Source organism: Hetaerina americana, unplaced genomic scaffold (assembly GCF_022747635.1).
Source record: "Hetaerina americana unplaced genomic scaffold, ioHetAmer1.1.p SCAF_7, whole genome shotgun sequence".
Classification (NCBI taxonomy): Eukaryota; Metazoa; Arthropoda; class Insecta; order Odonata; family Calopterygidae; genus Hetaerina; species Hetaerina americana.
In genome coordinates this window covers 44,951,601-44,964,589 of record NW_027287316.1, presented here as the reverse complement: position 1 = coordinate 44,964,589, position 12,989 = coordinate 44,951,601, and the positions used below count along the sequence as shown (strand labels likewise).

The 12,989-nt window shown below is 36.3% G+C and overlaps 1 protein-coding gene across 3 annotated transcripts; it reads right to left on the bottom strand.

The window, feature by feature from the left end:
• Nucleotides 1–2,082: 2,082 nt before the first annotated feature.
• On the bottom strand, nt 2,083–11,988 carry LOC139696175 (neurofilament medium polypeptide-like). Of its 3 annotated transcripts, none has more exons than XM_071594808.1 (7): nt 11,854–11,988; nt 11,343–11,408; nt 11,162–11,260; nt 10,914–11,043; nt 9,713–9,978; nt 5,854–6,240; nt 2,086–5,265 (listed from the first exon to the last, which is right to left on the bottom strand). In XM_071594808.1, exons 1-6 carry the CDS (start codon nt 11,908–11,910, stop codon nt 5,899–5,901), a joined length of 960 nt encoding a protein of 319 aa, XP_071450909.1. In that variant the 5' UTR covers nt 11,911–11,988; the 3' UTR covers nt 2,086–5,265; nt 5,854–5,898. The 3 variants fall into 3 exon arrangements, with proteins under 3 accessions (XP_071450907.1, XP_071450909.1, XP_071450908.1); XM_071594807.1 differs by having other exon boundaries at nt 2,087–5,265; nt 5,859–6,240; XM_071594806.1 differs by having other exon boundaries at nt 2,083–6,240.
• Between the last annotated feature and the right edge of the window lie 1,001 nt (nt 11,989–12,989).

Genomic DNA, 12,989 nt, shown 5'->3' with positions numbered 1-12,989 from the left:
CCACGGAACTAGGAGCAATCGTTACTATTCTGTACGAAATTGCGACCGTGCAAATGGCTTTTACTGCACTTTTGCTTGTTATTAGTAAAACATTCGGAACAGCAATCGAAGGCGACTGTTTGCGTAGATGAAGCCTATTATTCAAAAGGATTTTCATACTTTTCATTATTCAAGGTGGCAGCGATATGAGCGAAAGTGACCCCTCTAATAATTTCACTAAAAAGAAAACTTTTGTTAATACGGAGTGTCATTTCGTAATACAAGACTTGACGAAACAACACGCAGGTGAGTTCATATATGAGTAACGCTCGGATGCAAGCAGCGGTGTCGTGTAACTGTAGGCCCAATCAGGAGAATTTGGAAATAGGCCTGAAAGACCATAATTTCCCAGGCATAAAGACTGCGTAAGATAATTTAGTAGAAGATGTATTATAAGTATAGGGATACGGTCTTTTCAGCGGCCGTTCCATAAATCTTGTCGGCAAATAAAATTGCTTCACGATTTAAGGAATGGTTAAGAGCGAGCGACGTCTTTCACTCCTTGCTTATTTGTATATTGACCAATGGTAGGTAGTCGTCAATATGTGCCAGCATTAAAGAAAAGCTAAGAATGAACATTTTCGCTACTAAAATGAATTTTTGTTGAATCTTGAATTGTTAACATGGTACGGTAGAGGTGCAGCCACCCTAATCGATGCCACTCTGTATTTTCGCAAGACGCAGATTAGCACTATCTCAGTCGCTGAGGCAATAAGGCCTCGTCAGCAAGCACCTCCTCGAATAGGCCGCCCTCGACAAGATGCTAACAAATAGGCAATTACCTGCTACACCTTTCTATCGCTCAACTGTAGGGTGACAGCAAGTTCGGTATACTTTCCCGGTAATGGTTCAATACAGAAATCATACTCGGAAAATGATTTTTCCAGTCGAGGCATCTATCGGAGTACACTAAATAAATACGAGAGCAGTATTACTTTACGCTGCCAAATATTAAATAAATTTCGCAACCACACCGATTTCAAAAAGAAATAAACACATTTGTACCTTTTTAACCAAACAAGTTTGTACATTAGACGAATCTTCAAAACCTAGTATCCTTTATTCAAGACCCCGTTGGTTTTTCATAATCGTGACATTTCGCAAATATACTGGGGAAAACATTCTCACTTTGAAATACATTGGCGGTTGTCGAATTTCACATACCCAATCATTCGCAGACGTCATGGTACCAATTTAAAATTATTTTAACAACCTTGATAGCAAATAACTACCCAATACAACCACCAACTGCAGGCTAAATTGAGAAGCCTTTCACTATCCCATATCAACCATTACAAACCATAAACCTGCGTCAAATCAATTTTTACACAAAACATACCCAGCAATTGAAAAATTTAACTATTTCCACCCAGATAGGGTCTTCCACAATCTAGCATTCTTATATTATATTTTATTGGGGAAATTACATAATTAGGAAAATTGTTTCAAGGCCTTTATCAGTTCCCCATTATTTCCTCCAACAAATTTAGCAGTAAGTATTAATTACTAATAATGACCGTTCTTTCGATCATTTTTTAAATACCTCTGCAAAATTTATTACACTAGTTCCCATATGCTCTAGAAGTCCTGAACTATCAACCAAGAGCCCATGAAACCCCGAAAATCTTTTAGTTACCAAATTCTGTAAATTGCAGTTTGGAAGAAGGAAATAATTTGCATATTGTATCTAAAATCATGACCATTCAAATGATGAGCCAACTCCCATTTTCACAGCAAACAACCACTAGTCACCATTATCGACTACTCTCTGAGAAGAATCAAACGCCGGTGGTTAGTGGGCCTAGCCTATAGAGATACCTTCTTACGTATTTCGAGTAAAAACTGCAGCCGAACCAATAGGTCACTGTAGCACATTATCATTTGCATGGAGCAAAAAGTGATCATGTGAAACCTGTCTTAAGCATATATTTTGCTCCTTTGACTAATAAATATATTACTGACACTTTCAGGATGATGATCAAGGATGCGCAATACCAACAATTTCTGTAATTACAAAAAGTAGGGCCCTACAGAGATTTTAACAAATGACAATATAACAAAAGTGTGGTATTACCGGATACATCTCACAAAAATCTCTTACAAATTCAGCACCTATGTCTAAATATAAACACTACCATGACTGATATCTTACACCTGAAAGGTCACCATTATTGCCGTTATCGACTAGAATTTTATTTTAAACAAAATTGATGTGTTCAGACAATTTTGGCTTGAGATAAATCTTTTTGGTAAATTTCCATATAGACACAACAGAACTTTCATTCCACTGACTAAAGATTTTTTTATAACACGAAAAATACCAACTGAAGGTAACACTTGTGTACACTAATGTGTCACTGTTTCCTTGACAATGCAATTAAATCTTTTTACAAATCTTTGAACATCAACCCAATGGGACATTTGAAAAAATCACCAGTGGGTCTCACTTTAATGGAATGTATTATTAAACAAAAATGCATGGCTGTGTACTTAAAAAAATAGTTAACTACTGATAACAATTTTATTCACTGTGTTAATGAGGCAGTTGTCACATCCCCTTCTCTTCTCAATATTCTTGACTATTGTTTTTACAATTTACACGAACATTTGCCACATAATCAGCCCATAATTGGAAGGTTCAAAGATCTAATGCATCTTCAAACATGACAATGACGCAATACTACTCACAACAGGTTTTACTACCCACAACAAATGTTGCCTACAGCTAATTATGAGCATGAACTGATGCCATTTAGATTAATTAATATTAACTATAGAAAAATTATAGCATTTACATGAAGCAGTAACTATAACAATTACAAACTTTCATACCAAAATGTCATCAAAATCAAACTTCTATTAGTAGATATACTGGTTGAAATTATTATTAAAATTTGAGATTAAAAAGTCTTTTGAGATTAGAAAGTCTTGGGGTTGACATACATCTGAGCCAACACAGCCAATGTTTCCAATATTAGTACAGAAAAATGCCTCGTGTGGTCAATAAAAATGAACCATAACATGCACCAATTGTTCACAAGATCCCAATTTTCGACATTTCCAAACCCCAACACATTTAGCCAGAAAGACATGAGGCACCTTGTCCCCCTCATACTCCTGCCGCTAAGGGAAATTAAAAATACGGGTAAGTTTTTCAGTACAGGAGTGTAAGCACATTTAATACATTTTCTTGGCATGTAATTCATGGTTATGATTGAAATTAATTGCACACACCATATAAAAAGAATGACTCACAACCCTTTTTCCATAGCTTTTCTCTTTTACAATGAAACACTCAATACACTCAAGTACAGCCCCTCCCTCCATCCCACCTCCCTTCTAATGGTAACATAGTTATCTTACGATAATCTCATAGTCCACTTGCTGGTTAACCAAAGTGACATAATACCTATGCTTCTATTGATTCACTCGGGCAAGCACTGGAGGAATTGACATAATCTCTCCTTCCATCATCGAAGACTGACAGAAATGCTCAAAGTACTGTCTGTTATGTCATAGGAGTAATTTTATTTAAAACACCACAAATACACATATTTCAATGGGGTAGCAGTTGGATCTGTGCTTGTCGACTAAGTGAATTTCACTTGTTTTATCAAAAATATGAAATTTCTCCTTCAATGATATAGTGTAGTGCATAAATTATAATAAAAAGCATTACTGAAAGGGCATCCAACCAATTCAATCAAGAAGGGCATATTGGCTTGAAACATAAAAAACAAGCACAAAAACCAATCACATCCACATTCCATAGAATTATGCAAAATAATATACAATTAAATTGAAGACAGTAGTACACATCTTTTTAACTGTTACTTCTCGGGTTTTAATTGCTACCATCATAAAACCACTTTACGTGGATTTACATTAGAACTAACAATTTTAGCAAGTAATCCAATCTAATTTTATAGATGGAAATAAAAGATGTTTAAAAGAGTAGGCTGATCATAACAAGGAATGCATTATGAGTTCACAAATATAAGTTTGTCAAACCTTGAAGGTTAAAAAAAATTACAGATTTACAAATTTCAACACTATGTAGCTAATTACAGGTGACAAAAATTGATGAATTGATAAAAATCTTGTACTTTTAATATATATTTAATATATGTATTTATATTTCGCTTTTTTTATATAATTACTTGTTCACTTCCAAGTGATTTGAAAATGCATTTCAATTGGTGAGACAGGCTTAACATGTTCTACTCTCTTTCAGAAGATGTACTTTCTATTATTCATTACAGCCAACAAACAGGCCTAATGATACACATTTTTGCTCTTCAATAACCTCCTGTCCACTCCAGCAATACAGACACACACCTAAAAACATATCCCGCTACATCACCATCCATTATCTCCCCCTTCCTACTGAGATGAGAAAAACAAACACACTTTGCACACATACCTGGACGAATCACAACACAGTGCTTTGAAGTGACAAAAAAAAGTTGGTTATTGAAACCCCCAACGACCCCGATTCCCACTCATATACATGCACTAGTGCACACTTGACTCCTTTCACATGGCTGATGGGGTGCGAGGCCCCCACCTCACTACTAGATCTTCAAAGTTGTGTTGAGATCACGTCAGTCACCAATCACTTCCACTGGTTCCCCTTAAGAGGAACCACTTAACCGTACCGGGTGGGAAATGCGATGGAAAAAGAGAGGGGAGAGGCACAGGTCTACAAGTGAGTAGTGGAAACAAACTTGATTTGGGGGAAAAGCTGCTGCAAGTTTCAAGCAATAGAAAATTGAAATTATTTTACTACTTGAATGTCTTGTACTTGAGTGAAAGAGTGACTCTGTAAAGTGCAATTAATGTAAAGTAATCATGAATTTACAAGGCAGAAATGGTAGGAAGTCATCTTGGAAAAAGGTGGCCCATTAAAATACAAAATTGTCAACAGGACACCAAATAATATGTGTTTACATCTTTATATTCCCTAAATGGAATGAAAAATTAACTTAATAGTGCCTCATACTCAAAGAATAAGAACACTAACATCTTTCTAAATTTCACAGTTCGGAAACAAAAGAATAAAACTTGCATAAAAGATACATCATGCCTCAACCTATGTAATAGCAGTCCCCTCTGTGCGTCTCTTGTAATCAAACACCTACCCAAACTTGATTCAAAAATCTCTTTTTTCCTCCCATTCCCTTACTGTACAGCTCTCAAGGGATTGATGACTTGGTCGTCGAGGATCTGTTGATAAAAAAAGCATCTTAAAATCATGGCAGTTGTGACATTTACTCTGTAAGAATGTACCTTTTGGAAAATGTTGGTCCACCTGATGGTGGTACGAAAACATGTTAAATTATTTACGTTAGTCCTACGTGAAATAAAAAATTCCAGGCAATTTTTTCAGTCATCAAGCAGCCAGTAGTATTTTGCATCATTCTTCTCAGCTTATAACAACATGGTTCACCTCCAATGCTAATAAAAAATTAGGAATCTTCTACTTAATCTAGATTACGGGAAACCTATTACTTCAATCTTGCTTAAAGAGCCAAATATCAAAGCATCATTAATGCACATTAATGACCTTTGGGATTAAAAAATGAGGTCTTTTGAGTGACAGTCATGGCTCACACAAGTATCTTTTAACATTATTAACAATGTTGTTAACAGCACATGGTCATAAATTCAGAAGAACTGAAGCATTCAGCACTGATAGAATAATTACACATCACTTAAGTAGTTATAACTTCCGAGTGCCAACATTTGCCACAAATTCAGTTCAAGATTTCAACCAAGTTACACCATGCACAATATGATAATAGTAATGACAACCTTACTATATAAAAAATCAGGTACGCGAGGACTCGCAAGTGCTGTTTACTCAGACTTCTTTTCGCCTTCTCCATCAGCCACAACAGCTGCCACCTTATCTGCTGCAGCTGCTGACACTCCGTCCTTCGCGTTCTCGGTGACTGCTATTGCTGTGGGGGCCAGAGTCTTGGACACAATGTCCGTCGTAACAGACTTGGCAACAGGCTCATCAACCTTAGGTGCTGGTGGATGAGATGCCTCCTCTACCTTACTGAGTTCAGCATCCTTCTCATCCTCAATTCCATCTTCTTTTTCCTTATTCAACGCCTCTTCCTTCTTTGGAGAAGTTTCGTTTGCCATGGGTTGAGCTTCTGGGGTCTTTTCCTCTTTCACATCCGATTTTGGTTTCTAGTCAAAAAACAATAACCACATCAACGAACCTGAATTACAGCACAAGGTGGCCCAATAAATAGGATTAAACTAAATGTTTTACTTAAAAGGCTGTTATAGAAGAACACACCACAGACATATTTTCCATACAAAACGTCAAAGAAATCATCCCATCAGGCACACTTGAACATTTTTCATGTCTCATAAGGGAAACAGGATGATTAGTAAAGGACGAGAAAACAGAGGGGGCTAGTGTACTGGTTTCCCACACCAAGGGCAGGTCAAGGTTTATGTACTGGTGATATAAGTGGAACCTGATCTTGACTTGACCGCCGTGTGGAGAGGACTTCAAGGAGTAAGCCACCTACTATATGGGTCAGTAAATTTAAGACTTGAATCTTTCATTATGAGCGTGTTAATGCTAATGAATGCATAAAAGCTTGGATTTCTCTCAACACGTCCCCTGACGTGACCTCAAGTTGTTGATCACCACCCATAATGATGACAAAAAGATAACTTGGAGAGGTAAATTATAAGGAGTTAGTTTGAATGTTCTAAAATAAAGGGTATTTCTCTATATTAAGGTATTTCTCTATTTAAGCGCTTAAGGTAGGATTTATTGAGCCTCTACATTATATCTAATATACTTATATTTGTGGAATTTAACCCAAGGATATCATGAAACCATTTAATTCTGCAATACTTTTACTATAAACACTCATACTATCATGCTACACCTGTTTCAGATCGATTCACACAACTTAAGGTATAGAAATAGTAGGTGTCTTAAATGCCTCTTATAACATATTAGAAATCAACAAAATTCCAAAGGGGCCAATATCTGAAGCAGTTTATAAAAAAACTCAGTCCATGTGTCTCAGAAAGAGAACCCCGCTATAGTAAGAAAAAAACAATGGACGTTGAATTATATAATTACCATCCTTATTGAATAACTGCCTGTCAAAAATTTTTTGATCATGATAATCCAACTTATGAATATGTCACATTAACATCAATCGCAGTAACGGGAAGAGTTAACTTATCCATTCTACATACAACAGGGCCAGGTAACCACTGTTGTCCATCATAAATATAACGACACTTTACAGGTATATGACATGCTATCACTTCCCCGACACCACATAACTTACGCCTAGCATTGTTCAGGATGTTTAGAATGAACCACATGAATAGTATCATTTCAGATCCATTATGCTACAGCTATCTACTGGCATTAAGGTTCTGATTCAGTCTCAAGATATTTCAGGATAAGATGAATAGGTTTTGAAATTTAGACCCTTGAATAGAGCATTAACTTCAATAGTACATGTGAGGGACTTGACTAAGTCCTTAAAAAAATCTTAATCCTTTTATATCTATGCAAGGCAACAAAAATATTTGTACATTTCACAGAAAACTCGTTCACCTGTTGAATTGCACAGGTTTAGTACGCTGCATGTCAAAACTCAGGACAATAGGCATCCATCGTTCACACAGAAATAGAAATATCCTTTGATAGGTCAATATGGTGCAATCATTCAACAGGTACTTTCAATCTTAATAACAAATTTTCAATGAAGTTATAGAGTAAACATATATTTTCATGTTTTTCATTTTGATAAGTTACCTTGATCAAAATCACACTGACAAATGCCCTTTAAGATTCTATAAATTTCAACACCCATTTACTCTCTTATCAGTGTAAGCACAGAAGTTCTGCATTCTCATGAAAGTATAATTAAGGTGGCCAGTCATTGCATTATTCCAATTCCAGACTTTTCCCGCCAAAAGTCCCTTTCATTTACGAGGTTTTCCTTGAGTGTTTTGAACCAGGTCAGGTATTTTTTGGGGACAATTCCTCATTACTTCGTGCATCACTGGTGGTATAATTGAAATCTATCACATGATAGTTTTAATATTCTTCAGTTCTTAACTGTTCAACCAAATCCTGCAAACATGAACTGACCTAACATGGAAAAGGATGCTACTTTAAATGGAAAATTTAGACTCCTAAAATCTAATCCTGAAAAACTAATTAATCTTGGCTTATAAAAACAGGCCCATTAATCAATTGTCTCCTTAACTTCTGAACAAATTGAGCCATTCGAACTTTTTCCCAACAGATTCTTCACAATTGATTATTACAGGAGCAATCACCCTGATATTTAACAGAATCAGAACCACGTTTTTACCCTTCGCTATACAGTAAAAAACCCCTTGAGAGTTTCAACTCACAACTTAGTTTGACGGATGTCAGTCTGTCAGGTGTCGGGCTCCCCAATAGAAAGCCCAACGGCATATGATATTCACAAGGGGAGGAGTGCCAAATCTTTTCCCTGTGCCACCTATGATTTTCCACCAAGTTCTGGCACCCAAAAATCACACTGCCTGGGTGAAGCCAAAGGGGTGTGCCCTCAGGGCCCAGGAATTGAACCCAGGCCATATGGTATCCCGCTATACCCCTGGACTACCACACCCACTATACAGTACTATTTAAGTTTTTAAAGTTAAACTACTGCCATTATCACACTTTTAACTAGTGGAATCATATTGCCAAGCTAAGAGAAAATCATTAAGTTGTAACATCACTGACAGGATGCCATGAAACTTACTATGAGTACTGTAAGAGTGAACCAGTATAGGATGCTGTCAGTGCTGAAGTCTTTTTATACTTCAATGGAAACATGATCTCCAATATTGCTCCTGGCTCAACCAAATAGGCTATTTATTTTCTACATCTCAGAAGACAAAATTTGGTCCATTTTTCACAAACATTATGCTATAATGGACAAGCAAAAAGGAAGATTACCAATATTTAATTACAACGTATAATATAAAAAATCTCTAGTGATAAGGGTTAAATACACTTATGTATATTTGATATTATTATAAATATGATATATTAACGTCACCACATTACTCCAACTATCCAGTGGCATGATTTAAAACTAAACAGGTTAGCCTGTATCACACAATTCACTAAGTCACGATCTCAAACTAAAAACATATGGGCACTCAACAACAGTAATAAAATTAATAAACCACATGAAATAAAGAGACAACAATATGCAGAATTTAACCAAGAGCCCTAATTGCATTCCTCAAAATCATAGTTTTCTTTATATATATCCAGAGACTTTGAAGGATTGCTCATAATGAAATTAAGTTTTCCTGATTCACTGATTTTTGTTTTAGTTCTACAACCCCTTATAATTAATTTGAAATGAAATTACTAAAGTCGAGAGCATACAATATCTTGGTTGTTTCTAGTGCTATAACTTCTTTTTTTAATGAAAAATAAAGAGTTATTTTTGGGTTGAAGCTGCTCTTAAAAATTAGCGTCAGGTTAAACACACATCTACAAAAATACATTAATTCATTCAGCTTCAGTCAATTAGCACCAAATGGGTTATACAGAAATTGCTTACAATTAAGAATAAAAATCAAAGCACCTGATCGTGCAAAAAAAAGTAATAAGTCCTTATACTACCTCCAATGAGTTGTCCTCTATTTTCTTTTCCTCCACTTTATGATCATTCCCCTCCTTAGGTGTGGATGCCTCCGCTGAGTCTGCATCCTTGTCCACTTCCATTTTGTCCTCCTCCTTCTTCTCTTCTTTCTTCCCAACATCATCCTCTCCACCCTCCTCTTCTTCAGTGCCTCCACCACTTTCCTTATTCTCGTTGATACCATCCTCTCCGGCACCATCTTCATTTTTGGCAGCATCCTTCTTCGGCCGTCCTCTCCTCGAGCCTCCTACCACATCAAAATTTAAATAATATAAGGAATTAATAGGCAATAGTAATTACTATTATTAATTAAGTCTAGTCAAACCCTAATAAAACAATTCACCTAATTTTCTTTCGAAATGCTAAAAAATATTTGAATGGTCTAAGGAATATGGGCTACATTTACTGAAAACAAAAAAATTCAGATCCAAATTTAGTCTAATCAACACAGGAGACAGTCCACTTTTCTTTTCAGTTTCAGCATACAGCTTAAGACAACTTGCATTAGATCCACTCTTGAAACTTAGGATTTACCTAAAGCTAATGAGCCATTAGCACCACAGTAGTTGGAAACAATTTATATCCCATATTTAGCCCGAGAGTGCATGTTAGTGTGCACATCAGCCATTAACTGAACAAACAAAATGTTTACACTGCAAAAAGATGGCTAATCATTGGCTAACTTAAAAATTAATAACTGCATCACCGTTCTGACATTCCACTAAAACTATAAAAATGGTTGATTCAACCACTAGGTAGCTGATACTATAAATATTCTGTTCTATCAACTTTATGAATATGAATAATTATGAAATAATACAGTGACAAATTGTTTCTTGCCAGATGCAATAAGGACTTCAGAGTGGCACCCAGTTGAATAAATAAAACTGGTTACCTTATCATAATTATATGATGATAATTTAATCAAATCATCCAAGTACATACAGGTCAAAATAATTAAAAACATTACAAAACACACCCTGGATGTATTCAAATTTTACCAACAAAAACATTGACTTCGAGCGACAAATTAAAAACCTACAAAAATATGCTTCCATTAAATGACTCCACTTCACACTCATATCCTCCAACCACATACATGATCGCAACAAAGATTTAATTCTAGAACTTGATAATATTTTGGTGGCGATTAACTGAGGAAAATTAAATTGGTTTACTAACCTCTACCACCAGCTCCTGTTGTTCCACTTGAAGCAGCTGACCTACGCTCTCTTTTAACAGGTGGAGGTGTTGGAGGCACTCCCCGCGTCGAAGACCTAGTTCTTCTTCGGCCCTCCATTTCACCGTCGTCCTAAATATAGAAATGTTTACAGCATATTGAACACACACTTTATGAAACTTGTAATCAAATACTCTACCACAGAAATATCGCAATCACTAAGTTATCAGGGTCCATAATGTTAACTGACCTTTAAAATTCCTTCACTTTCTTGAATTCTGAGTATAGTCGATACTCTTTTCGTAGACGCTCTACGATTCCTTTTCCCATCTTCTTGTTTCTCTTCTTCCTGTGAAATATAAAATACTTGATTAGATAACGCGTTTCCGGTACTTCACAGGCGATTTGGTGATTAAATGCCGGTTAATTACCTGATTAACTGTGTCCCCTTTTACTGGAGTCTTTGATTCTTGATTATTTAGTGTTTCCGCCGGCTCCTGAAAATCAAACTTTATTGAAAATAACGAAACAAATCACAGCATTAGGTATATAAACAACAGAAGCTGAAAGATATCCCGTATTTTGCAAACAAAAGGAAAAAAATGCATTTCTTCAACTTGGCGCGTCTTCCGTAGTTGCACACACCCCCGCTAGGTGGTTATCGATGTACCAAACGGACCCAGAACGCCATTGAGGGCTAAATCGCCACTTTTCAAACATAAATCACAAGTACAACTCCACAAACTGCGCATAAATTAATTACTCATCAAATTCGACACTTATTGATTGTCCATTAGAGATAAACTGTAAATCTCAGAATACTTCACTTCAACGGAAACTGTTGTCAACAAATGGGTGCGTATCTCTTATTTCGCACGTATCACGTTGACCAAGCATGGTTTGGATTTTGCACATTATATACAGAAAATACTCAATTCTTACCTTTGGCGTCACCTCCATGGTAACATCCTTTTTCACTTCCGACTTATTTTCCGACATTTTGCGTTATACGTGCACAGAGAACTAGGAGGACCACGCTCCTGACCCGACTCCCGGCGACTTGTGTTTGTAACTCTAGGGAAGATGGCGGTTAGCGTGGGTCACGTGACTTCTGACTTGAACTTAAAAAGTTAGAAAATAGCGTCATCTAGGGGTAGGGAGAACTACTGAATTTGGCGGTTTAAATGTAGGACTATTTGATGCAGCAATCCTTTTAAAACCCATAATTGATCCACTTGAACGACCTTGTATTACTAATTACCGTAAAAACTAGTTTTAGTCTTAACAGTTCGTCTACCTCGTAAATGAAATTCGCCATTCAAAATTTTATGTTCCGAGCTTACGTTTTGCCCGTTACTTACTTGTAAAAAGCCGTTCCCATACATAAGAGCAGAAGCGTATTACACTTTGATTATATCAGCACCACAAACGTGTCACTTAAGTAATTTTTGACATTTTTCTGCAATCACCTGGACTTCCTATTGTCAAGTTTCCCGGCAGTAATCCTTATTCAAAATATACCTTCTTAGATTTGAGTTATTTTCTCTGACGAATACAAATTTTAATGAAACGTTCAAAATTCACAACATAAAAATTCGTAGTATCGAGTCTCTAGTACTAAAACAAAGAGCGATGCTTTTGTTTCTGGAGGAGGTCGTTTTAGCCGCGATTTCCCTAAATACTTAGAAGGCTAGAAGCCATATAATTGAAATTTGTTGATATAATGCATCTTTCTTTGCCGAAGGTGCTTAAACTCGGAGAAGCAGCCGGTTAAGGTTATGATGTCATGTTAAAAGGTGCATTAACTGAGAAAATATGGAAAGCGATGTTTATGAGTATTCTCTTTCCAGCTCTACTAGACACTTTTTTCCAAAAATATGGATGGCACAAATGGAATGAATGTTTACACCAACCCTAAGGGATGGGTTTTGGGCTCAAGAATGAGGGCAGGAAGACCCTTACGATCATCTCTATGCGAGGATATTCTTCCTTGATTGAATGCAAAATGAGAGCATGACAATCATGAAGAAGAATTTGCCTGCTTCATAACGTTATGAGTCAACAGTTTTTAATCAATC